Below are 26,226 nucleotides of genomic sequence, written 5' to 3' on the forward strand. Positions count from 1 at the left end.
TCAGAGTGAGTATTCCAACATCTGAAGGCAGAAACAGTCATGTGTGTTGTCTGGTGGTAGCTGCTGTGCATTCCCCACTGGGCATTACAGTAGCTGTGGAAATGGGTAAACTCCGAATTCCTAAACACAGTTGTTTCCAAGAGCTTGGGATGAGGGATTATGGACATCTGAGGGGTCAGCCTTGTAAAACCAATTTAAAACATGTGATTGAGAAATTGATTTCAACGTGTGATTTAAAGTTGAAATCTTACTGGGTACATACAATATTGGACCAGCTCAGAGAGCTTTGGGGGCTCCAGCTTCACAAGTGTAATTTGCTAGATGTACAAGTTTCTGTTTGTTCTGTGAGTCAACTGTAGGAGCTAAAAAGAAAGTCAAATGGAGTGAATGTATTAATACAATTAAACATGTTTATAGGAGCTTGTCTAGGTTTATAAATGGAATCAAACGTGAATCAAAGACTTTAAAAGTGATGAATAAACAGAATATTAAACTTCGTAGACTGAATGTGTAAGAAACTGGGATTGAAAGTTTATATCATTAATAAACTGAATTTTATTAAATGGTAAAAGGCACAGTGAACCACATGAAAGCCACCAAATCTCACAGTTGACGTCAGTTTTGGGAAATGGAACCATCCCTTTCCCAGGACAGGTGACTCAGGCCTTTACCCCCCCACCCAATGAACTGGCAGCCAAAGCAGGGGTCCTGCATGGACCCTGCCTCTGAGATCAGGTTTCTGCATGTTCGCCCCCCAGCCTCCTGTCTTCTGGGACTTGTGGATGAAGTGAGACCCCAGAATCCCCAGACTTGGCTCTGATTGGGCCGCTCGGAGGCCGGCCCCTTCTCCAGCCTTGGACTCCTTCAGAGCGGGGCCAGGGCCCTGCTGGAGGTGGGTAGTGAGCGGGCAATGTCAGGAGGGTCCAGCAGTGGGTGGGGGGGGGGGCGGTTAGGGCTGGGGGCGTGCATGCTGGGCAGGCCCCGGGGTCCTGGGGCCCTTCGTCGCCCGTGGAGCTGGCTGCCGACTGGGAGCCAGGCCAAGGGCAGCTCCGGGCCGGCTGGCGGCGGCTTCTCCAGGCGGATTCCTGAGTCCTGCCCGCACCTCGCGGGCTTCCTGGAAACCTCACCCCACCCCCTGAGGGGCCTCGCTCGAGGCCAAGGAAATGTGGACGCTGCCTGGAGACCCTTTGTCTTCAGGTGCGTGGGGGCAGGGCGGCGGTGCCCCGTGTGAAGGGGGAGACGTTCAAGTTCAGCCTGCCCGGCAAACGCGCGGGAGCTATGGGCCAACGCTCCTCGGATGCTGCCGCTCGGGGCAGCCTTCCGGCGGTCCGGCGGTCACCTTTGACCCACAGAGGCGCCGCTGGGAGCTGACCGGGCGGGCAGGTAAGGGCTCACTTAGAAAACGCTCTCGGCCGCCCCCGGGCGCCGGTGAGACGGGCCCGACTCGGGGCTCCAAGCCACTCCGTATGCCGCAAACACCCAGCAGCCACCGTCCTGACAGACGGCAGGGTGCGCGAGGGCGCGCACACACGCATGCGCACGCCCGCACGCGCGCCCGGCTGAAGAAACACGAGAACACACGCAAAGCGCGTGTACGAATGAAGTACCCGTAGCAGGCGGGGAGTGAGGGTGGTGTGGGCCACCAGGGACGGGCGCGCGATTCCCCGGGGTGTCCGTGGGGACAGAACGGCCCCCAGAGCTGCCACTCTGATTTCCAGAACTTGGCACAGGAGCCCCAGGTGGGCCCGATGGAATCGTACAGCGTTAACCGAGCGCTTCCTCCAGCTGGGAATCAGGAGTCGACTCAGGCCCAGCCGCGGAGCGGGGCCCGACCCCGCTGCTCTTCCCCAGCGCCTCCGGGTCACGGCCGCCTTGGTTTGGCCTGTGAGACCCAGGGCGGGAGAGCCCGCCAGTGCCCCCCCGGACTCGGAGCCACGGAACCAGGTTCTGGCAGCCTCAGCGTTTGTGGTAGTTTTTCGGCGGCGATAGAAAACTCCTTCAGGTACCGTTTAAAACCATCTTGATTTTTTGGAACCCTGTGAATGTACTACCCGTTCAAAACAAAGGGGCCAAACACAAAAACCAAAATTAAAAAGGGAAGCCCTGCCGAGGATAGGGAGCTGGTGCTCTGGGCCATGGGCCCCTCCCAGACAGGGTCCTCCTGGAGTCTCCCTCCCGTGGCCGCCGCTAGGACCCACGCTGGCACTGAACTCCGGTGGTTACCCCAAAGCAGCGGTGGCAGTGGGCACGGGGGTAGCAGCTCTGGGACGTTTTGCGCAGAGGCCCCACTGACCGGGCAGAACCCTCCAGCCAGCCTGCACCACCCCCTCGGTCTCCTACAGCAGCCAAGTCGACCTCGAGGCCGCGGCGCCTGACCACCCGGCCCAACCCGCGTACGTTTGTTTGCGTGCTTGTGTGTTTGTGCACATGTGTGTGCGTGTGCGTGAGCTTCTACACCTGCGGAGGGTGAGTGTGGCTCAGGGGCAGCTCGCAGCCCAGGGTGAGGTCTGGGGAGCCCTAAGGGAAGGGTGGAAGCGAACTCTGGACCAGGCAGAGGAGCTCGCAGGGCAGGGGGTCTGCTCAAGGCCCTGAGACAGGCTGGTGAGGGGACGGTTCCGGGGCCAGGACCAGTCCCGTTACAGCCATGAGGTGCCCTCAGAGGGCAAGAGCCTACACTTCCCAGGCCAGCCAAGGAGGAGAAGCAGGGGCTTTAATGTTTATGCTCAACGTTGACCGTGCTCGAAACACAGGACAATATAAGTGCGCCCGTCAAAAGTCTTTAAGGAATATTTATAACAAGTGTTTCTGTACACGGCTCAGCAGGGGAGCGATGGGTCCTGCGATCCCACTGAAAGGGCTAAGATGAGCCTTTTCCGTCCTGTCTGATGACCCCCAGCATGAATAGCCCACCATAAAGACAGAAGTTTGGGAGCATGAGTGGTGCTCCCTGTGTCTGGGGTCCCTGAGAGGCCCGCACACCCTCTGTAGCTCCAGGGGGAAGACAGAAGCCCCGGGCACCCCCCAAACTGTCCGAGACCCCACCCGCCAGGCAACTCTCCTGGCTCTGCCTGTCTGCCAGCCTTGGAGGATGCCTTACCCACTCCAGGGGCCTGGGACTGAGCTGTATTTGGGGTCAGATGACAGAGGTGGGCCACCCAACACCCCACCTCCGGCCCCCTGGGTGTGGACTCTGCTCTGCAGGGGAGGTGGGAAAGGGCCAACCCCGACCCCACCAGGACCCAAAGAGCCTGCAGCCCCTTCTTGAGGATGATGGAGAAGGGAACCGTGGCTTCGCTTTCCCGTCACGGAGTGTTGCGCAGGGGAACGGGCCCAGAGCCAGCCTCCCTGCTGGTCTCAAGAACAGGACAGACACGTCTTTACCAACTAAAACCATGGCTGTCACCTAATTAAAAGACGTATTTGTTGTAAGCGGTGAGCACAGTAACACCGTCACGTGGTACAAAGAAATCCGAGTCCTGGCAAGGTGTGTCTGGACGTCCTCCTGGTGGCCTTCCTGCCGCTTTGGGCATCCAGCCAGGTACCAGCATGTGCAGTAACTAACTACAGGTGTGTCCACGCCTCCCTGTGGACCGTCCTGCTGACTGCTGCTCATTTCTGCAGAGAGCGTCCTCATCTCTCAACCGCCGCAGAGAATACTTCAGTTTTTAAATCATTCTCGTCCAGGTGGACATGGCACGGTGAACCCTGTGGCAGAGACGCTGTCTTGTGTGCGTGTGTGCCGTGTGTCCGTGGGGTTGGTTGCCCAAAGTGGGGCTCCTCGTTCGCAGGGCAAATGCAGTTTGATTTTAACTAACTTTTGGACTTTGCCAGTCAGATTTGATACGAGAATCTTGCTGTAGTTTAAGTTGCCTTTTTCTCATTCAGCTTTTTTGTTTGTTTTTTGGTCATCTCTTCACGCCCTTTGCCCGTTTTTCTGTTGGATTGCTTCTTTTTAAAAAATGACTTACTAAGGCCTTTTGTGCTGTAAGCATTATTAGAAATGTGTTTTCCTAGTTTGTCACTGGTCTTTGATACTCCCCTGGGGTGTGTTGGCCGTGCGTCTGTATTTTTCTCTAATGTCCTCTATCTGCTCCCTTCCAGTGCTTTCTGATTTGTAGAATATGAGGCGGGGAGTCCAACCTGACCTGTTTTTCAGATGGTTCTGTCCTTGTCTGAATACAATTTACTAAAATCCCACGGGATTGTTGGGCTGCTGTCTCCACGGGCTGATCCTTCTCGCATGTTCTAAGCAGGGCCGTGAGTCGTGAGCTGCCGCTACTCAGCCAGCACCCACCCAGCTCTCTCATGCAGCACGGGCGCTCGTTAAAGAGGCAAGCGCTGGGTCTGGGGTTCCCTGGTGGCGCAATGGTTGAGAGTCCGCCTGCCAATGTAGGGGACACGGGTCCGGGAAGATCCCACGTGCTGCGGGGTAACTGAGTGCGTGCGTCACAACTACTGAGCCTGTGCTCAGAGCCCGCGAGCCACAGCTACTGAGCCTGTGAGCCACAACTACTGAAGACTACGCTCCTAGAGCCCGTGCTCCGTAACAAGAGAAGCTACCGCGATGAGAAGCCCGCGCACCGCGACGAAGAGTAGCCCCCGCTCGCCGCAGCTAGAGGAAGCCCGCACGCAGCAACGAAGACCCAGCACAGCCAAAAATAAAAACAAATAAATAAATTTTTTAAAAAAAGAAAAGAAAAGAAAACGCTGGGTGCATCCCCCAACCCCTTCCCTCACTTTCGGACATTTGGTGGATAAAAAATAGCACAAATTTTCCCACAGGTATTCTTCCACGTGATAAAGTGGTAACCAAAGCTGTTAGCAGTCTGTCCACTAATGTTTCTGGGACTTTGTGCCTGGTTTAGAGATACAGTTGCGAGCAAGACAAATACTGCCCGAGACTTTGGGGGGCTCGCCAGCGAATGGGGGTCAGGCCACAGTAGCAGACGCTCAGCAAGGAGTTTGAGGGAAGTTCGGGGGTCTGTGGGGTCAGAGGTCAAGATTCCTGTTGAGCAGTGCGTTACTGTCTGGAGAACAAAGCAAACAAGAAAAAAGCAAACAAGAATTTCTTCTATGTGGAGAGGTCGGGCTGGGGAGTAGTACCTCCTTCTTACACCCCAAACACCCTGCCCTTTGCCAGCTCCCGAGGCCAGTGCCTGGGGGCCCCCTTCCCGCTTTTGTAGATTCCTGCTCCCCCAGTGGCTGAGCCCGGCTCACCCCCCATGCCCCTTGCTCGGCCCAAATGCAGTAACTGCGACATGGGATTCTTGCCCTTTCGCGGTACTTATCACTGATTGAAATCTGGCTTCCACAGTCGGTGGGTGCCCTGTTGACACGGATTCAGTCCAGCTGTTTCCATTGAAAGGGCCTGGAGGCCAGATTCCATTCCAGCCTTATTTTTCCGGAACCGACCCTCCTGTAGTGACCCCGGAGAGCCAGCCCCTGGCCCCGCCTTGATCACTAGCTCACGGTGAGACTCGGGTAAGTCACTCCTGGGCCTGCACAGTCCCACCAGCCGGGCCCTGCGAGCAGCGGGTGGGGGCTTGCCCCCTCCGGGCCCCCAGCGGGGACAGTGCCACCCTCCCCCCGCCCACATCTTCACAGACAGAGAGGCCACAGGCGCACCCAGCACCCCGTCCTCAGGTGTCCTGGGGAGCCGAAGTGCTGGGGAAGAATTATCCGAGGTAAAAGGTGGAATCTAATGGCAACTTTCCCGGGCGGAAGGAAAAGAAACAATCAAACAAAGTCCCCAGAGCAAGCGGGGAGGACAGGGATGCCCCGCTCTCTGGCCTGGCTGCAGGGCTTCCCTCGGGAGGTGTGGGCGGCAGCCCAGCTCTTGGCTCCCGGAGAGAAGCGCCCCCATTGCCGGCCCCCACCCCCAGATCCCTGACACCCAGCCCGGGCTGGTCCGTGGGGCACCTCGGAGAGCCCGGCTCTGCGATGGAGGTGCCAGTGCAGGCCGGCCTCTGAGGCTCCCCGGGGGTCTCAGCAAGTTCTGTCCCCATCGGGGGCCGCTCGCCCCTCCCCTCTGTCACGCTGCTTTGCCCTTTTCCTGTGACGTCTTCCTCCCCGTGAGAACGACGTGTCAGGGGTCTCCTGGGCCTGGCATTTCAGGGCCTGCGTGACGCCCTCCTGCGTGGAGGGCAGGGCAGTGTCCCAGAGTGACCTCAGGGCACACAGCTCCCTCGTGCCCCGCCTGGATGAGGCACACGTCCCTGCGAGGGGGGTCCCTGCACTGGTATCTGCACCCCCTGGTCTGAAGCTCACCTGCCAGCTGGGTGGCCTCTGCAGGCCATTTGGCACCCATGAGCGCATCTGTGAAATGAGGCAGTAATTAGACCCACCTGCAGTGGGTGGGATGGTGGCCTCCAGAGGTGTGACCTCCAGGCCTGTGAATGTGACTGTGTTTGGGAAAATGCAGGTGTAATCAGGCCGGCATGGCATCGCTGGGGGCCTGGCTGGCGGGGAGGGAGGGAGCGGGTGACAGGGTTTGTGGGGTCGGGGGAGGCCAGCCTTGCGAGGGGCTGCGGGGGGCGGGCGGCGGGGGAGGCCCTGGGGCGGGGCCCAAGTCCAGAGCCGCTCTGCCTCGTGTGGGCCCTTTTTCCCTCTGGCTGGCACGGCCCGCACTGGCCCCTTGGCCTCCCGGGGCCCAGGGAGGGCGCAGGCCTCTAGTGTTTGTCTTCCTTGTCCCCCAAACTGCAAAGTGCACCCTGACCTGGCTGCCACCTCCTGAGCCCTGTCCTTCAGGTTTTCCTAGAGAAAATCAGCCCGTGACCCTCAGACCTCCAGGGACAGAAGTCCAGTTCTCTTGAGTTTTCACTTGTTCACACGTGATGCCACCGTTACGTAGATGAGACATGACACGTCTCCCCCAGAAACTTCCCTTGCGCCCTCACCAGCCCACATCCCCTCCCGACCGTCACACCTCCTGGGTTACCCGCCCCAGGACCTGCACCCGGGGACTAAGGCTGAGTGTCCGTCTGTACTTTTTCATGGCATTCAGCCATGTTGTTGTGTGTCCACAGTTCCCGTTCATTCTTTTTTTAAAAAAATATTTATTTATTTATTTATTTTTGCTGTGTTGGGTCTTCGTATCTGCGCGAGGGCTTTCTCTAGTTGTGGCAATCGGGGGCCACTCTTCACCGCGGTGCGCGGGCCTCTCGCTATCGCGGCCTCTCTTGTTGCGGAGCACAGGCTCCGGACGCGCAGGCTCAGTAGTTGTGGCTCACGGGCCCAGTTGCTCCGCAGCATGTGGGATCCTCCCAGACCGGGGCTCGAACCCGTGTCCCCTGCATCGGCAGGCGGATTCACAACCACTGCACCACCAGGGAAGCCCTCCCGTTCATTCTATGTCACGCTCCACGCATGGACGCGCTGTAATCTGTGGGTCCTTTCACCTAGGGGTGGAGGTCACGGCTGCCCCCTGTGATACAGTTGTGACCGCCTTGTTGAGATACAGCCCGCATGCTGTCTGCTATGCACTGAATGTTTGTGCACACCTCCCCTACCCCTGACAAAGCGGGCTTGAGTCAGTAGCCCGTCTGCTGTCCTTAGGGTTCGGTCCAGACCCGCTGAGGACGGTGAGGCCCCTGCCGGCCTCTGCAGCTTTCTCTCTCCCACTTCTCTGCTATCCTCTGCCTAGAACCTTCCTCCCTGGCCACCTGTCCTTCGAGATTCAGCTAGCTTGTCTCCTCCTCCAGGAAGCCTTCCTGTTCTGCAATTCTGCCTGGCTGCCCTGCTGTCTGCCCTGCCCACTGCCGTCCATGAACCTGCAGCTCTGAGCCGTGTGGCCGGGGTGCGTGCGGCCCGCGCCTCAGTTTCCAGGGCTGGGAAAGGGGGGCCGCACCTGTGCTGCCCTCCGGACCCTCAGAGTATGCAGGGGGCTGCTCCATAGGCATGACCTCTGGGCAGCACCGCATGGCCCGACCAGCCACCAGAGGGCAGCAGTGGAGGGGTGGGGGTGGGGACAGCTGCCAGGGCCACCTGGGGCCCATGTCGCGGGCTGTGGGTCTGAGGACCACGGGTGGCCCTAGGGGGACCCGAGCCCCTGCCTTCACCCCCAAGTGTCCACCAGCCCCAGGCTGAGCTTGGGGCTCCAGGCCTGTTTCACAGACAGGACAGGGGGGCCCTCACACAGTGCTTACGAGACCCCGAGCGTTTTCACACGAGCGTCTCCTTCAAATCTAGAGGGTCCCTGTGCCGGGCACCACTGCCCCCATCCTACAGTTCGGGGGGGAGGCCGGCGCCAGCGGGAGGCCCTCGCCTGCCCTGCCCTGGGGCGGGGCGGCTGGGCCACGGCTTCCCTGTTGCCATGCTGGCAGGGTGTGTAAACAGGCGGCGCCCCAGGACGGGCGCCTCTGCAGGGACAGGGATCTGCTGAAGGAACAGCTGGCGGGGCCCCCAGACCTACCCCCCTTGCAGGAGGCGCTCCCAGTCTCGGGATTGCCTGCGAGGCCCACAGGGAGGGTGGCCTGGCAGCCCGGGGCAGGGCCCTCAGGCACTGTCCAAATGTTCCTGGGATGTCTCACGCTCAGATACAGAAGCCCACCAGCCCACAGGAGACCTGGTGTCCCTCACAGGAGTTCATCCAGTGGCCACAGGTGCACGAGAGGAGGAGCCCGGAGGCCAGCCTAGAGGAGGGAGCCCACTGGAGGCTGCCCCCACCCCTGTGCCCGCCTTTGCTTTTTTTTTTTTTTTTTTTTTTTTTTTTTTTTTTTGCGGTACACGGGCCTCTCACTGCTGTGGCCTCTTCCCTTGCGGAGCACGGGCTCCTGACGCGCAGGCTCGGCGGCCACGGCTCACGGGCCCAGCGCGGCATGTGGGATCTGCCTGGACCGGGACACGAATCGGCTCAACCACTGCGTCACCAGGGAAACCCCCCCCCCCGCCTTTGCTTTGCCGCAGACTCTGTGGTCCTGGCTTGTCCTGGAAGCTGAAGACATACCAGGGAGTGAGACAAACCAAACCCAGTGAGGGTGGGTGGGGCCTTGGGGGCGACAAACGGGGGAGTCCCTGCCCATCACACACCCGGCCAGACGGTGGCAAAGGCAAAACTAAGGAAGTCAGCGAGCGTCAGACGGCCCGGTTGTGACTGCGAACCACGCAGCCCTTCGCAGGCCCTAGCAGCCGCCCTGGGACCCATGGAGATGTCCCCCTGCCAGGCCCGGGTGCCGGCTCTGTGAGCTGGACCATGCTGGCCAGTGTTTGGGGGCCCAGGGCACCCCAACCCCAGAAGGAAGGGCAGCTGGCCGTGGCGGTGTGCGCCCTTCGACCCCAGGCCTCCCGAGGAAGCCTCTCCGAGGGACGGGGGACGGAGGGGCGTCCGCGGAGCTTACTGTTGACTCACCCGTCTGGATGTCCCCCAGGCTCAGCCTGACCAGGCGTGGTTTCTCTCTGGGGACTTTCAGAAGGACAGGTGTGTCCCCCAGGGTCACAGATGTGAAAGCAGGAAGGCTGCAGTGTAGCAGACGGGGCTCCTGTGTGCACACGCTTGCTGGCAATCCCTGAGCCTCCTCCCTCGGGGACTCGGGGACTCCTGACCGGCCTGCCGCACAGTGCGGGGGGGGGGGGGAGCCTGAGCCAGCAGGTAGGGTCTCACCTGACACTCCCGTGAACCGAGGGCTCAGGGCTGGGTGGGGGCCCTAAGGTGCCCAGACCCCCACCTCTGTGCAGAGCCTGCTTGAACCCTCTGTTTCTGGTTTAATTAATTTGATTTTTCTGTGTTAATGCACGTGCTAGAATTTTCAAACAGTACAAAGAGTAATAGCATCAAAAGCGGAAATCTCCCTCCCGCAGCCTGTCCTCAGCGCCTCTGGCCCGCCGGCCTTCCGGCTCTGCCAGGGCCTGGGCAGCCGCAGTGGGGAAGTTCTGCTCTCCGGCCTTCGTGCCTCCAGAGTGGCGCCACCCCACATGTGGAACTGGGGCGTCGTCCCCCGGGGAGGGGCTGCACCTGGCTGCCTCCCCAGGCCTGGTCCGCAGTGCCGGGTGGGGGCGGGGCTGGGGGACACTCGGCCCTTCTCCACGCTGACCCGGCTCTCCTCCCGGGCCCTCCCCTCTGGACGCCATTCGCCCCGCCCCCACCCCGTTCGCAAGGGAGGGTCAAGGGAGGGGATTTCCTGCAGAGCCTCAGCAGGGGCCTTCTAGCTCTGCAGCCCTGCTTAGATTACCGCCCCCCCCCCCCCCCCCCCGCTCCTCACTCTGCATCCCCTTGAACTTTGACGTGGGGAGAGCTCCTGACCCAGGCCCCATGGCCACGTGCCCTGCCTCACATTTCTGGTATCTGAGCTCATCACAGCAGAGCCCTGGCTAGGGGGCTGCCCCCGCTCAGCGTCGGCGTCCGTGGCCCAGGAGGGGGCCAGGGCAGAGGGCAGGCGGGAGTGCGGCTGCGCACGCCCCACTGCACCCCTGCCCGGGCTTCGGGGAGCCAGGGCGGGCCCAGCGGTGTGCGCCCTCCCCGGGTGGCAGATGGGACGGCCAGGTGCCCGCCAGTGCCGACCAGGCTGTTCTGCGCTCACCGCAGAACCCTGAAAGCCGTGAGCGCAGGCAGCCCCCAGCCGGGCCGGGTCACCACCCAGACCTTGCCCTGGGTTGGAAAGTCCCGTGTCTCTGCCCGAGCACATTCCGATCCCTGACTGCTTTTGATCCTCCTGTAGCCGGGAATGTGACATACATAGAAACCAGGGCCCCTAGCGCCTGGGCCCGGCTGCAGCGAGGACGCCTTCCGGCCCTGAGACACGGCGGGGTTCCACCCCAGCAGCGAGGACGGCGGGCAGGGGTGGAGCCCCGGGCCCTCAGGTGCCAGGCTGCCCGCTGCCCGGTGACGCTGTGCGCCAGGTGGGAGGGACCCGCGGCCCAGGTGGCCCCCGTGAGCCTCCTCCCCACAGCTCCTAACTCAGCCCTCCCACCCGTGCCAACAGCCTGCCCGAGGAGGCCCCCATCCCGCCTGCCCGCCCGGCCCGAGGGTCAGAGGGCGCTGAGACCCCGTGGGCCGTGTGTGCCGGGAACGCCTGGCTCACGTGTCTGCAGAAACGCGGACCTGCTGATACGTGTGCGGCCCTCAGCCCGCTGTCCCGTGCTCTGAGGTGTGTCGAGAAGGCCCCCGGGGGAGTTGCTGTTCTGTGTAAGGGAGGTGAGGCCGCCTGCGGAGCTCAGGCGTAGACGGAACTTGAGAAAAAACAGAAACGAACCCCCAGACCTCGCGGGGAGCCCGGCGCTGCCTGGGCTGCAGGATGGCCGTCTCCTCCTGCCACCGCGGGCCTCCTGGGTCAGGGAGCTGTGGAGAAGCTGGTGGAGAAGCCACCAGCCTGAAGGCCACTCCCGGGGGCTGGGTGGACGGGGTGTCGTCCGTGAGGAAATTGGGCGGCGAGGATCTGGGAGCAGAGGTCCAGGTGGTGGCTTCATGGCGGGGCGTGGATGGTTGAGGGGCCCGAGGACAGCCCAACCCCGAGGTAGCCGGGCCTGAAGCTGTCTGTGCCCCAGGGCCTCCTAGGACACACCCTACAACCCACCAGGGGCGGTTGTGTGCCAGGCTCTGTGGGTGGTCGCAGGCTGAGGGCATGGCTGCCGGCCCCGAGGTGGGCATGGGGGCCGGGTGGGCACAGTGACACAGAGACAAGGGCGTCTGCAAAGCTAAGCGTGTGTGTGTTGTGTGCTGTGTCTGTGACAGGACGGGCCTGGTAAGATTGTGCGTGTGTGCGTGTGTGTGCGTGTGTGTCTGAGTGTGTGATCACATCTGTGTACTTACGTCTGAGTGTGTGTGCTTATATTTACGTGCTAAGTATGCGTGTCTCTGTGCACGTCTGCGTCTCTGAACGCATATGTGCTGATCACATGTGCAAGTCTGCGTGTGGGTACTTGTCAGCATGTGCTGTGTCTGCACACGCAGGTATGGGACGTGTCTGAGCGTTCTCATGTGTGACGTGCCGGTGCACATACGTGTGCAGGTATGGGGGTCACGGGTAGGTGTGTCTGCACGTTCGCTGTGTTGGTGTCTCTGGGGGCACAGGCGTCTGCACGCAGGTGGTTGTGCGTGTACACCCGTGTAACTGTGCATTGGATGTGGGTGTGCTCTGTAGCCTGGGCGCGTGGGTGGTTGGCTGTGTTTGCACGTCTCTCTGTGTGTTTGCTCACGCACATAGCGTGTGTATTCCTGAGGGATGTGGGCTGTGGACTCAGGCCCTCCGTGCTGCGCTGGGCTGTGTTGGGGCCTGGGCTCTGGTCCCTCCTGGCTGGTTGACAGCCCGGCCCACATGGGCGGGGGCGGTTTTGGTGGAATCTGGGTCCTGGGACCTCGGGTGAGCGCCTGGCCTGCCGTGCACGGGCCTTGGGTATGTGAAGATCCACTTGGGCCCTGATTGCTGCCTGGACGTGGAATCTGCTGTCTCTTCATGGGCCGCCTCTCCGTGGCTCTGGCCAAAATTTAACAGCACTGTCTAGTTTTTGTGTGTTTATTTTCCTGTGTTCCTTCTGTTCATGGCAAGTGACGTTGATGTTTCCAGTTAACAATACTATTCTCCTTAATTAAATAAAAAGTGATAATGCTTTAAAGCAAACTGTGAAGCGGCTCCTCTGAGAGCTGAGCTGGCTGCAAGGCTCGGGCGTCCTCCCAGGGACCCGCCGGGGAGAGCACGTGTCCTCGGCAGCCACTGATGTGGGGCTTCTCGTTACTAAGGCGACCGTGGGGTGCCGCCACCTCCAGCAGGCCGAGGCGGTTCGGCTTACTCGCCCCATCTTACAGACCGGGACACTGGTCGCCAGCAGCAGGAGAAGGGCCAGCGGGTCAGCTCCCTGTCGCCACACAACACGTCCTCGGCGGTCTCCCGTCGCTCGCGTTTCCGGGCCCGGCGGGGCCAGCTGGTCTCTGGCCCGCGGAGTCCGGCCTCAGACGGGAGCTGGCAGGGGGGCCAGCGGTCAGCCGGCCGGCGGGGAGCTGGGCTGGTGGCTGCCTTCCCGATGGAGCGTCCAGCACAGGAGCCAGGCGGCTGCATGGAAGTCACGCCCGCCGCCTTCTCTCTGCGGGTCAAGCCAAGTGCCTCTCCTCTCGGCGGACACTAAGGAGGGCGCGTGGATGGAGACGCAGGTGCTGCCGGCTCCGGAAAACGCCGTTGGCCCCGCGGGAGTTTGAGCCCAGGGGGGCCTGGTTTCCAAGCTCATGCTCTTAACAAAGCCTGTTCCCACCTCCCGAGAGCCAGTCTCTGAAATCAAAGGACCTGGGCCAGGCCGTCGGGCCGCGGCTCTGTCCCTGAGGCTCACGTCCCCGGGTGCCAGCTACCAGCACAAGAGGAAGAAACAGGAATTAGAAGCAGAAACCCTGTGAGAATCCTCCGTAGCGACGCCCACTGCATCCTCTAGGTCAGAAGGTCAGCCTGGGATGGACATTTCCTTGCCATGTCTGTCAAGGCGGGAGGACTTGACTCAAGCAGAACGTGCTGTGTCAGAGAAAGGAGGGCTCCTCAGCAAGCAGGTTCAGCCTGTCTCTGGGGATGAGAAGCTGGATGGACGTGGCCCCTGTGGGAACATGTACAGAGGGGGCGGCGGCGGGGCAGGGGGCAGCCACCCAGCAGAAATCGGAGAGGAGCTCGGGTCAGACGTCACGGGAGGGGGTGGGAGTGAGAGGCGTGGCTGAAATGGGGCTTGTGGACGGCTGGATCGTGGACCAGCTGACCCCCAGCGCCCAAGTACACAGATGCACAACCCTCGTTGGCCCACGGCCAGGCTGCCTCTGGGGGAAAAGACACCAGTGGGTCCTTCCCTAAAAAACCATTTGTTTTGAGAATCAGGGTTGCTGTTGACATGCCCATGTTAGATGCTGACATTAAGGGCCCCCACTATAACAGCGGCCCCCTTCTTGAAGCTGGGAGGCTGCCCGTGTATCCACAGCACAGCAGCCTGGCTACCGCTACGTCCTTAAATATTACGTATGAAGTGACAAAGACCTCCAGCGGGTTGAGGACAGCCTGTGTATGCAACAAAAGGTCCAGATAAACAATGGAAAAAAAAGGTCCAGAGGAAACATTATCATCCAGTAAACAGGAGAAAACAAAACTTCTCGCTGATATCAGACAATATGGCTTCCGTAACAAGAACAAGGTGCAAAGGAAAAAAAAAAAAAAAAAACACCACTGACAGAAACACAAGAAAGCACTCTTGGGAGATTAAGTATATAATTCCTGAAAGAAAACTTTGGTTAAAAGTGCTCGAATTCACAACTGAGGAAATTCATAGGATAAATTCAAAGAACAGAATTTCTATTCTATTCATAAATTCACAGAACAGAAATGCACAGAATAAAAGCACGAGGAAACCTAAAACAGGAGAGAAAAACACAAGAGACAAAAAGGATCAACGCGGGATGTCCGGCCTCTGGCTGGGCGCCGTGCCCGGGAGAGCGGGCAGAGACGAAGCAGGAGAGAAGGGCTTCCCGGGCGAGCCCTGGGACCAGAGGCAGAGCTGGGGAACCGGGCGCAGGGCGGGCGGATGAAACAGAGTCGCCAATGAGGCACGACACTGAGAAAGTGCCGAGCCCACGGAGAAAGAGGGGATTCAAGGAGATTGTGCAAGAAAGCAACACGCCGCCTACAAAGAACTGGGTTCCCGGCAACAGTGCGGTATGGACGGCCCCGGAACCTTCACTTTCTGAGAGGAAACGGTTTATGACCCAGAACTGCATGGCCAGTAAAACTGCTGCTCAGTTATGAGGGTGTAATAATGTCATGTGCAAACACTCCAGGACTTGGAAATCCACTTCCCGCACACCCACTGCTAGGGGTGGTTTGGGGACCAGCTCTACCAAAAAGGACATAAACTAAAAGGCAGAGGGCTCAGGGCAGAAATGAAGTGGGAACCGTAGATCCGAAGCCAGGGGCGGTGAGGTAGGAGGCCCAGAGCTTGGAAGATTGTGAGGACGTGGTAGCAGCACCCAGAGGAAGGAAGAAAAGGCCACCAGAGACCCCAGGATGGACCATCAGACTCCAGAGCACACAGGTTCAAGGGTGAGTTCGGGGGCCGGACCCGCGGGTCCACAGGGTGGCGATCCCAGCAGGAGGTACCCTGGTGACGTGTGTTGCAGACAGGTGCTGCGGCTGGGAGGTGTGCGCACAGCACGGGCCCTCCTGGGCGTGGGCGTGGGCCCTCTGGGGCCGTCGTCCTGGACATCCTCCCCTGTTTGAACAAGGCTGTACCCAACCTTGAGTCTTCTTATGCTCGGGTCACCCAGGGAAGTGCGGTCACGCCCTCAGCTTACAGCTCCTAGACACGCCGGCCTGTGTCACCAACTTGCAAGAGCGTCCTGCAGCTGTCACGAAACCTAATGTGAATGGCCCGGTGAGACCAGCTGTGCCGAACCGCGGGGGGAGCTGGGGCCAGAGGAGAGGTCAGACGTGGCCTTGACGCTGTCTAAAAGTTTCACATTTCGTGCATCATGGATTTTTTGGGGGGGCAGGAATTTTTGATTTTTAAAAATATTGCGTTAAAATACTAGTGACCTCCGTGACTGAGGTTCCTAGTGTCCCTGCTTTGAAATTTGCCCCCGAGGAGGTGCCTTGCTCCTCCTGCCCTCGCCCGGCCCGGGCACCTGAGCTACCGAGGTGGGGGGCTGGGGCCAAATCCTACGCCAGGGAGGACAGAGTCCGTAGGTGACGTGCAGAGTGCGTGGTGTGGGGCCCGTCCCTCGGTGACACGGCGACAACGAGAGAAGAACACTGCGAGTCCCCCTCCCGCAGCGCCACTGGGCCGTGGGGCCCTCTGCTTCCTTTCCACCGGGCTGTTAAACTAACGAAGTACTACAGAGGAATGAGCAGAGAATTTAAAATCCTTCAGACAATTAAATGAATTCTGAATTTAAAATGAAAAGAAGGTCAAAATCCAGTGTCTGGCGGATTTAAAGAGACAAACGCACGGAGCCCCCTGGGGAGGGTGGACGGGGTAAAGGAGGCCTGGCAGACCTGGAGGGCCCCCGTGCTCAGAAAGGAACAGCCAGTCTGCCGCGGGGGTCGTGGCCGCAATGCTGAGAGGTGTCCCCTCAGCCACGGAAGCAGAGACACGTGGATCACACGGGATGCCGCTATTCCCAGAGGGATGACCAAGCAAGCACCGCCGACAGACGAGCAAGAAATCAGAACGAATGTCTCAAGAGAGGAGGAGACAAAGTAGACAAGACACGGCAAACCTAGGAAAATGTGTGGTTACGTTTAAATGAACGTCACGGCCCGTGGGCTGTAACTCCAGCGTTCAGGAGTTTGTGTGTTGAAAGAGACACACAGACTGAAATAGGACTGTTACAGGTAAGGGGGAAGTCACTAGCAACGTAGTGACACACAGAGGAACTTTCTAGCCGTGGTGGGAAGGGAATCAGAGTAACACGAAGGACACGGCAGAAGCAAGAAAGGGGGTCTGCAGGGCCGGCCGTAGCCTGGGAAGTAGCGAGGCTAAGGGAGGACGCAGTGCTGTCGCTGTCGCACTGGCTTAAACGGCCACATTTACAGACAGAGACGCTCGGGTGAGGTGGAGAAATAAAATACAGTTACATGCTCCTGCAACTTCCCTGGCGGTCCAGTGGTTAAGACTTTGCCTTCCAGCGCAGGGGGGGCTGGTTCCATCCCTGGTCCCGGAGCGAAGAGCCCACGAGCCTCCTCGCAGCCGAAAAAGCAAAACGGAAAACAGAAGCAACATTGTAACAAATTCAATAAAGACTTTAAAAACGGTCCACATCAAAAAAAAGAAAAGAAAAAAACCACAATTACGTGCTCTTAAAAAAAGCCAACTCTGGGGGCTTCCCTGGTGGCGCAGTGGTTGAGAATCCGCCTGCCGATGCAGGAGACACGGGTTCGTGCCCTGGTCCGGGAAGATCCCACATGCCGCGGAGCAACTAAACCCGTGAGCCATGGCCGCTAGGCCTGCGCATCCGGAGCCTGTGCTCTGCAACGGGAGAGGCCACAACAGTGAGAGGCCCGCATACCGCAAAAAAAAAAAAAAAAAAAAAAAAGCCAACTCTGAAACAAAAACGATAAGAGGAAAGTGTTGAAAATACGTAGAGACGAACGGAGCAGGCCGGTGTGAGCAAGGTGGGACGTGTGCTCACAGCCGTGTCAGAGAGGAGGGTTCCGGGGAGAAAGCCCCCCAGCTGCAGACGGGCATCGCCCGCCACGAAGCAGCAGCGTCGGTTCGCAGAGACAGGCCGGGGAGGTGGAGGGGGCTGGACACAGAGCCCGGGGACCTTCGAGGTGCTGGGGCCATGGGGACAGTGCAAAGGGCAGATGGGGTCCCGGCTCGGGGTGGCGGAGGGACACCCTCGGCTTTAATGCCCATGTCCTGGCCCAGCACCTGCTGGGCCACGGTTCCCAGGCAGCGTGGTCCTCCCCCGTCAAGGGGGTCTTTTCTGCACAGAGCGGTGAAGAGGGTGGAATCCCAGGGCCCGGCGCCGAGGATGCCCGGCGGGGAGCGGGCGCAAGTCCTCGGCGGGTCTGGGGCCGGCAGCCTCTTCCCAGGGCATCTGTGTGGAGGACGACCCGCAGCCCCTCCTCCCGGGGCGAGTGGCGGGCAGGGAGGGAAGTGGGGCGGCTCCCACCTCTCTGCTCGGGCTCCCCTGCGAGCTGCGCTTCAACAGGAGGCAAACAGGGCTGGAGGCCTAGGCCCCGGGATGCAGAGCTAATGACTGCTGTGACCCCCTTCCCAGGCGGGAGAAAGGGCCTGGATTCTGGCCTTGGGGCCGGGTCGGGGCTCGGGGAGGCCCCTGGCCTGGGACCTGGGCTCCACAGGGCAGGTCTGCGTGAGGGTCCAAAGCCAGCAGGGACAGAGGTGCCGGGGAGCCCCGCGAGGGGTGAGGGTCTCCACGACTCAGCAGCCCTGAGGACCCAGACTGGGCTGGGGTCACCCAGCTGCCCAGCAGAGCCCTGGGGCCGGGATTCGTGATTCACCGGGCCCGGCGCTGCCTGGGCATCCGGTTCTCAGAACCGTGCCCCCCACCCTCCAGCCCCTGCCTCCCCCGGGAGACCTGAGCGTGCGCCCCCAGCTCTAAGGAGATGCAGACGCTCCAGGCTTCCGACCCCAAGCCCCAGCACCCAACGTGGTCGGTCAGAAGGCTGCAGCCGGAGCGTGGGTCACCGTGCAGAAGCCCCCAGCACTGCGGTGCGGTGTGGTGGAAGTGCCGCTGCTGGCCTGTGCTCCACCTTCCAAGAAAAGTAACAAAAAACGACTTTACAGGCAGACATTCGAGGACACAAAATTGAATCTTGTCTGTAGACCTCAGACACCGGTCCTGGGGGCAGGACACAACAGACACTGGTGGCCCCTTTCCCTGCCCCAGCCCATCCTCTGCCCCACTTCTGGGCACCAGCCCCACCCCTGGGGTTTTACTACACTTGGCCTGGCCCAGACAGTGACACCCAGCCTTGGGCTAGCAGCTCCCATCTATCCACCCTTTCCGGGAATGTGCTGATTACTGATAAATGGGGGAGGTCCTGGCAGCAATCACCTGGACCAAAGCCCTCTGTCTTCTGGCACCCAGGACGGCCGGTCAGGACAGACGCACAGGAGCAGCAGGAGAGCGTGTCCCTGGGGACCGTGCCATGTGGACCATCCGGTGGTTCTGGCCCCTGGTGGCTGTCTGCACCGCGGACCACTTTCGGGACACAGCGGTGAGGATCATGCAGGACACGCCTGTCATTGACGGGTAAGCAGCCACCACGTTATGGGTCTCGGGGTCCGGGCCGGGGAGCTCGGGTCGAGGCTCCTGTGCCCTTGACCTGAGACAGGAGCTGCCCTGTCTCCAATGGGACTCAGTTTCTCCAGCTGCACTATGGCCTTTGCCCTTTGCTGGACTCAGTTTTTTGTGGGCTCTCTCAGGGCCCCAGAGACTTCAGTAGATGAGGGCCTGTGGGGAACACGGCAGCAAGGAGGTGAATAGTGAGGCCCCCAAGGCCTCAGCAGCTCCCAGGACACCCCACAACCTGGACCCCTGGGGGCTGGATCCCAGCTCAGAGTGGGGCTGGGGCTGGGGGCCGTTGGGGCCTGGTCCAGGGTCCTATGTCACAGGAAGTGCAGGTGAGGGTGGCATCTGCTGTGGCCCTTGGGGGACCCTGTCGGCCCTCTTGACCCTCCTTCCTGAGACCCTCTCATCAAGCCCACCCCTTGCTGCATCCACCTGGGGTGACCCCATCTGGCCGTGTGCGCCTGGCTTGACCTCACGGAGGCATCTCACGCTTCAGTGCCCCAGGCCAAGCTCCTGGGTGCCCACTCCCCCGTCCCCCTTCCAGCCAAGACCCTGGTGACACCTTGTCACTCTTGCCCTGATGTCACAGCCAACCTGGCCGTGCCTGTCCCCTTCACTTACCCTTCACCCCCGCCCCTGTGCCTCTGACTGTCCGCTCCTGCCACTGGCCTGAGGTCAGGTCTCTGCACCGCAGCCAGAGGAGGTCTCGGAGACACAAGTACCAGCCCCTGCCCTTTCAGCTCCAACTCCCACAGAGCTCAGAGCAGTGGCCGGAGTCTTCCCGGCAGCCCCCAGGGCCCCTTGCTGCTGCAGGTAGGCCTGGCACTGCCCTTGCTGCCCTGCCCCCGCTCCCGCCCCCAGCTCCTTGGGGCTCTCCCAGCCCTGGGAAGGATGCCACCTGTACACACACACGCCCGCCCCGCCTGCTGTTTCCCACCGGGTGCTGGGAAAGTTGGGGTACCCACTTGCCCAGCCTTTATGGGAGAAAAGCTCTGCAAGAAAAGCAGAGAAAACGGGTGTCTCATCACATGAGACTGGCAGGGAAATGCGGGGCAGCCCTAGATAAGGAAGTGGCATCAAGGGTCAGAGTGCACCCTTCCCTCCCTCCCTCTGTCCTCTCCTGGTCCCTCCCCTCCCCCTCCTTCCTGGACCTCCCGTCCCCCTGCCTGCATCGGAGGGTCCTCACGTGGCTGGGTCTCCTCACAGGCATAGGAAGTTTTCTGCAGAGGCCGCTGCCCTTTGCTTCCATCCTGGAGGCCCTGCTGTCTGGCAGGTCAGGGCTCAGGGACCAGGCATCCCAGGCCAGCAAGGGCGGGTAGAATATGCCAACACAATGAATGTTCCTTCCTTCCGGGGGACTCAGGGCAGCTGGGCACAGGGAGAGGGGGTCCGAGTTTAGGGGCTGGGAGCCGTCCAGAGGTCCACGTGAGGGGTAGGATGGCTCAAAGAGCCCAGACAGCCAGGAGTACTCAGGAAGCTGGGACTATCCAAAGTTTTAGAAAGCCAAGACTAGGCTGACAGAATTAAAACCAGTTAGTATTAGCTACTCCTGTGGTTAAGAGAGACCCAAATAAGTAGCTTCAACAACAGAGAAGTCCAGACAGAATCCTGGCACGGCATTCCATAATGGTGTGGCCACTGTTCCCACAGTTACCTCATGATTTAACGTGGCTGCGCCAGCTCCAGCCATCACATCTGTAAGCCATAGCCGGCCTAAGTGTGTGTTTCGCTGTCGTTTCTAGCACTTCCAGCACTCGGAATCCTCCCCTCCCCTCTTTGGGTAGGATGGCAGGGTCCTCTCACAGCTGAGGATGCCACCCGGGCCACACAGATAAGGAGGGTAGATCCGTCAGGCTCCAGAACAGACTCCAGAAAGTGGTGTTGACCTTAGTGCCGATACCTACAAAGGGGGGACGGGCTGAGGCGAGGAGGGAAGAGCAACGTGGAGGCAGCTGGAGTGTGGGGCTGGATTTCCTAGAGGAGCAAAGGAGTCAAGTCCTGCTCGGCGCTGCCTCGGGGACAGTGGCCAGGGCCAGCGCTGCCCCCCCCCCAGCTCTGCAGTGAGGCAGTGACCTCGCCTCGCTGCAGTTCATCCACCCCTCAGCCAGCAAAGGCGTCCTGACCGCCAGCCCGTGCCCAGCAGTCAACCCTCACAGCCGGGGCAGGAGCTCCCCAGACCAGGGGCAGCTCCCAGGATCTGGAGCCCTGCGCGGGGCCCAGGGAGCCCTCGCTTCCCACCGGGAGCCATGGCCGCCTTGCTGGGGAAGAGCCACCCCAGGGGGCCGGGCAACCTGGGCCATCACGATGTTAACACTGTCAGTGACCCTCGCAAGGCGGGCCCCTCTTACAGATGAAGAAACAGGCATGGGGCAGGGAGCCAGGGCTGGGGGTGGGGACTAGGTGTGGGCGAGGGTCCTGGGGAGAGTGGGCGTGGCTGCTGGGCCGGGGAGGAGGGGTGGATGGGAGGGCCCGGCGTGGGAGCAAAGCCCCCTCCGGGCTGCCCTCACAGGCCCCCCGTCACCAGACTAGGGGCCTGCTGGTCGGCTCCCTGGATGTGCTGTGCCTGTGTGTGCGTTGGCTGGTAAAAGCCAGGTGCCGACTGGTGGGCCGGGGCTGGGCCCGAGACTCTGAAATTCTAATTGGCTCCCAGCGGCCGAGGCCCCTTCTGGCGCCTGGAGCTTACGGCTTCCAGGGGTCTCTCCCCTCGTGCTGCTCCTGGTCCCCTCTAACAGTTCCTGGATCCAGGGAGGAGTGTGCCCCATGGCTCCTGCCCTGGAAGACGCCCACCAGCTGCTGACAGCCCTCCCTGTCCCCTGCCCCTCGGCCCCCCTGTCGGAGGGATCTTCTTGGAAATGGTGCAGGACTGTCCCCAGGGACAGAGGCGGCAGAGGGCCTCTGGGGCCCCCAAATCCCGCGCTGGCGCCCTGCTCCCATGGCCGCGCCCCACACTTCCCCACCCTCTCCCTGCACCAGAAGGATTTCATCTTTAATCTGTGCATCTCCCTCAGGCCTACACTCAGCAACCCCACGTCAGCCAGCCTTGTTCATGGAGGTTGTTTCAACTCCAAGTTCCCCCAGCCTCCACAATTTTGAAGCCAAGCCGGCATCGGCCCTCCCTCTCCCCCAGTGAAAGGCTCCGGGAGGGAAGACCTGTCCACTTAGGGCTCAGCTCAGTGACCTGGCCTGAGGGTGTGGCCAGTTGAGAAGCTCACCTGTGCTCAGGTGTGTTCAGATAACGGCAATCACCCTGTGACCTTCCTAGTCCTCAGCCAACGAGAAGAGGAGCTGGAGAGGGGACAGCCTGCCCGGGAGGGAGCTCGGGGGGCCCGGGTCCAAGTGGCCATCCTGACCTGCCCCTGACCCCTCCTCCTGGCCCCTCCAGGCACAATGACCTGCCCTGGCAGCTGCTGAAACTGTTCAACAATCAGCTTCGGGACCCGCGGGCCAACCTGACCAGCCTGGCCCACACGCACACCAACATCCCCAAGCTGAAGGCCGGCTTTGTGGGTGCCCAGGTACGGTCCGGCGCGGACCCTGAGGCGCTGGAGCCCGTCGCCTCCTCCCTTGCTGCCCTTCCCTGGTGGCGGCGTGCCGCCCCGGGCCCTTAGAGGGGGCTCCGATAGCCACTCGGGCCGTGGGGAGGGCCTCTGTGGCAGGAGGGAAGCCAGAGCTCGTGTGCCTGGGCCCAGCGGCTCAGCTCCCAGCGCCTCCCCCGTGACCCCCCCAGTTCTGGTCTGCGTACGTGCCCTGTGACACCCAGAACAAGGATGCCGTGAAGAGGACGCTGGAGCAGATCGACGTCATCCACCGCATGTGCCAGTTGTACCCCGAGACCTTCCTGTGTGTCACCAACAGCACAGGTGGGTGCCTGCCAGCCCCGGTCCTGAGTAGGGGCTGCTGCACCGCTCTGCGGTTTGTTTCACGTGGAAGCCAGTCCCCACACCCGACACCCGGGCACACGTGTCGCCCGGTGCCCACTGCCCCTGGCCGGGCTCTCCTTGCAGGCATCCGGCAGGCCTTCCGGGAGGGAAAGGTGGCCAGCCTGGTCGGCGTGGAGGGCGGCCACTCCATCGACAGCAGCCTGGGCGTCCTGCGGGCGCTCTACCACCTGGGCATGCGGTACTTGACTCTCACCCACAGCTGCAACACGCCCTGGTGAGCGGCCCCGGGGGGGCCGGCCGGCCGGGCGGGCGGGTCTCAGGGCAGGGACCGCCCCGGCACCTGTCTCTCCTCCTGAGGGTCCTGAGGGCCTGGGCAACCGCTCTGCCCCTTGGGCACCCGCTCTCTGCTCTCCCAGGGCCGACAACTGGCTGGTGGACACAGGAGAAGACAAGGCCCGCAGCCAGGGCCTGTCGCTCTTTGGGCAGGTGAGTGGGGGGGCGGGGCCTCGGTCACCCTCAGAGGACCCGGCGCGTCACCTGTTTCCTCATATGTGAGATGAGCCAGCAGGACGGGTCTTCCACTGGAACCCACTGGTCATTAGAGTGGCCTCCCGTCTTCCAGCCTCTGGAGGGCTTGTTAACGCCTGGCCAGTGCCTTTCCCCACACCTGGGCTTCCCAGGCGGCCGCCAGAAACCCCAGAAGGTCGTGCGAACCCAAGTGTGCACGGCACAGCCTGCCTGGCCCCAGGGTGCTGGCTGAGGCCCTCCAGGCTGTGCGGGTCCCCTGAGCCCCGCCCCCCCCCCAGTGTGCGCGTCCCCTGAGCCCCGCCCCGCTCAGCCCCGCCCCCCCCCCCCCCCCCCCGAGCGTGCGCGTCCCCTGAGCCCCGCCCCCCTCAGAGCGTCGTGAGGGAGATGAACCGACTGGGCGCCGTCATCGACTTGTCCCACACGTCCGTGGCCACCATGAAGGCCGTGCTGCGGCTGTCCAAGGCCCCCGTGGTCTTCAGCCACTCCTCGGCCTACAGCGTGTGCCAGCACCGGCGCAACGTGCCCGACGACGTGCTCCAGCTGGTGGTGAGAGGCGGGGCCGGGGCCGTCCGCTCCTGGGCCGGCCCTCGCGGCCTGGCCGCCCTGCCCACAGCGCCACCCTGTCTCCCACACAGAAGCAGACGGGCAGCCTCGTGATGGTGAACTTCTACAATGACTACGTTTCCTGCAAAGCGGAGGCCAACTTGTCCCAAGTGGCAGGTGGGCGGGGGTGAGCGGCCGGGGCGCCGGGCCGGGGCCTCTCGCGGGGCCCTCACGTGCTGCCTCTCCGCAGATCACCTGGACCACATCAAGAAGGTGGCGGGGGCCGGAGCCGTGGGCTTGGGTGGGGACTACGATGGCGTGTCCAGGTGAGGCGAGACCCCCTCCACGTGCTGTGAGGGGCGGGGTGGGGGCGCCGAGGACTCCGGGGCTCGGGATGGGGGCCCCCCAGGCCCTGCCCCCTGGGATGCAGAGCCTGGCTCTCTCCACCCTCATCTCAGGCTCCCGTCGGGGCTTAAGGACGTGTCCAAGTATCCAGACCTGGCCGCCGAGCTGCTGAGGAGACAGTGGACTGAGGCAGAGGTCAAGGGCACCCTGGCAGGCAACCTGCTGAGGGTGTTCGAGGCGGTGGAGCAGGTGAGGGGCCCCGCCCTCCCCGCGCCGCCGACCACCTCCTGCCCTCAGGCAGGCGGCCGACCTGTGTCTTTCCCCAGGCGAGCAGTCACACGCAGGCTCCCGGGGAGCAGCCCATCCCATTGGACCAGCTGGAGGCCTCCTGCAGGACCAGCTACGGCTACTCAGGGGCCCCCAGCCTCCAGCTCCAGCCGGGGGCCCTGCTGGCCTCCCTCGCACTCCTTGTCCTCTGCCTGTGTCCCCTCTGATGCCCTGGGTTCTAGAGCGGCAGCGACTCCCTGTGCGCTCAGACGGGCCTGTCCTGGGCAGGCACCTGCGCTCCCCTGGGCAGCGCAAAACACAGGCACAGCGGACCCTCAATAAAGTCGCCGATCCTTTGAGTCTCGTGTCTTCAGCACCCTGGCCCTGGAGGGGGCTCCTGGCTGGACACCAGACACGGGAGTGCCTGAGTCCTGAAGGTCAGGGCCAGAGGGGTCAGGGTCTGAGAGGCTTTTCATGGACGTTGCTGGAGAATCTTTAAAATAACACAGTCCAGGCTCCAGCTGCCACGTCCCCACGCACATCTGTACACAGGTGCGTGCACTCACACAGGCACGCACACGTGTGCACACCTGCACCCCACGTCCTCATACCGGTGCACACCCACGCGCGCACATGTACACACCCACATGCACTCACACACGCATGTGCCCACGGCCCACCCCTTGGGCCAGCCTCTCTTGGCAAACAGGAAAGCAAGGTCCGGAGCAGGGAGGCACCCAGCCCTGCAGGGTGTCCTCACACACCACGAGCAAGGACCCCGCAGGGCAGGGCTTCGCCCAAGGCGGGCTCAGTAGCATTCCCTCTGTCACCAGTCATTCGGTGCATGTGTCTTGAGATGAAGAACTTAGTGGGTGACAGACCCTGGATAAGACCCCCAACACATCCCTGCTGGCCCCTTTCCAGGCCAGAGCCCCTGAGGATGCCCCTCTGTGCCGTTACCCACCGGTGCCTGCCCGCCTGGGCCCTGGGAGCCAGCGAGGGCCTCTGGGCTGGGGCCCTGCCTCTCTTTCCCAGCAGGCGCTCTCTCCAGGGAGACCTAAAGCCACCAGCAGGGGCATTGTGGGTATTTGCTGATCACTTAGGATCAGTTTAACGTTAAAGGAGGAAAAAGCAAGTCAAGGGTTTCTGTCCTGAGTTGGCTGAATGCTGCCCAGGTGGCTGGCTGATTTATCTGCCGGGGCTGTTGGCGGCTCGAGGGCCCCCTGGTGGGCTGCAGGAGGGCACGCCTAATTTTGCTAACTGGGAGGGATTTTCCCATAAGAAACGCTTCAATATTCGTCTGAAGTAATCTTAACCACATTAGAATCACACCAGAGGCCACACCTCAAGTGCCATCCCCAGAATCTGGTTCCCTCATTCACCCTGGGAGACACAGGCCTGCAGGCCTTTCCTGGAGGTCCTGGTAGGGGGCTCCAGGGCGGCGGGTGCCACACCCGGGCCCACCCAGCAGCGTGGAGTCTGCTCGGGAGCCCCTGGAGGGCTGTCTCCCCAGGCAGGGCCCACATCAGCGATTCTCCAACCAGGCAACAAGCAGCCCCAGGACCTGTTCAAACCCAGGCGTGCTCGGAGGGGACAAGGGGGGCCCAGAGCCACAGGTGGTCACTCTGGCAGGCGGGCTGGGCACTAGGGGCAGGGACCCCACTGTGGTTCCGACTCTACAACCCTGGCCACGGTTCACACGCCCAAAAAACTGATCAGGACCAGCCAGGCTGCGAAGCACCGGCGTGAAACAGAAGCCGAATAATCTAACAGAGACGCCAGCCACTTTGAAGAGGGTGTGGCTAAGAGCAGAGCCTCCTGACGACACATCGAGGAGCCCCGGCAAGGCCCGTGCCAAAGCCAGTCCTCTGGTGGGTAAGGGCGTCTCTCGGCGGGGCGGGGAAGGGGGGCAGCCAGCAGTGCCGAAACTAGAACTTTGTGCGGGGAGCCGGAGCT

The 26,226-nt window shown here is 61.6% G+C and overlaps 1 protein-coding gene across 5 annotated transcripts; it reads left to right on the forward strand.

The window, feature by feature from the left end:
- Positions 1–1,539: 1,539 nt before the first annotated feature.
- DPEP1 (dipeptidase 1) lies at positions 1,540–24,629 on the forward strand. Of its 5 annotated transcripts, none has more exons than XM_067019480.1 (12): positions 10,672–10,794; positions 10,917–11,081; positions 18,503–18,667; positions 22,089–22,221; positions 22,434–22,566; positions 22,711–22,861; positions 23,004–23,073; positions 23,485–23,661; positions 23,751–23,835; positions 23,909–23,984; positions 24,117–24,252; positions 24,330–24,629. In XM_067019480.1, exons 3-12 carry the CDS (start codon positions 18,564–18,566, stop codon positions 24,495–24,497), a joined length of 1,233 nt encoding a protein of 410 aa, XP_066875581.1. In that variant the 5' UTR covers positions 10,672–10,794; positions 10,917–11,081; positions 18,503–18,563; the 3' UTR covers positions 24,498–24,629. The 5 variants fall into 5 exon arrangements, with proteins under 5 accessions (XP_066875579.1, XP_066875580.1, XP_066875581.1 ...); XM_067019481.1 differs by having other exon boundaries at positions 10,705–10,824; XM_067019482.1 differs by having other exon boundaries at positions 10,736–10,833.
- The last annotated feature ends 1,597 nt before the right edge of the window (positions 24,630–26,226 follow it).

This window comes from Kogia breviceps, chromosome 18 (genome assembly GCF_026419965.1).
Source record: "Kogia breviceps isolate mKogBre1 chromosome 18, mKogBre1 haplotype 1, whole genome shotgun sequence".
In the NCBI taxonomy this organism is placed as follows: domain Eukaryota; kingdom Metazoa; phylum Chordata; class Mammalia; order Artiodactyla; family Physeteridae; genus Kogia; species Kogia breviceps.

Coding starts and splice junctions, on each gene's coding strand:
- DPEP1 (XM_067019478.1), top strand. CDS start 1,749: ATGGAATCGTACAGCGTTAACCGAGCGCTTCCTCCAGCTGGGAATCAG. Junction 22,222..22,433: donor CCGGCTTTGTGGGTGCCCAG/GTACGGTCCGGC, acceptor TGACCCCCCCAG/TTCTGGTCTGCGTACGTGCC. Junction 23,074..23,484: donor GCCTGTCGCTCTTTGGGCAG/GTGAGTGGGGGG, acceptor CGCCCCCCTCAG/AGCGTCGTGAGGGAGATGAA.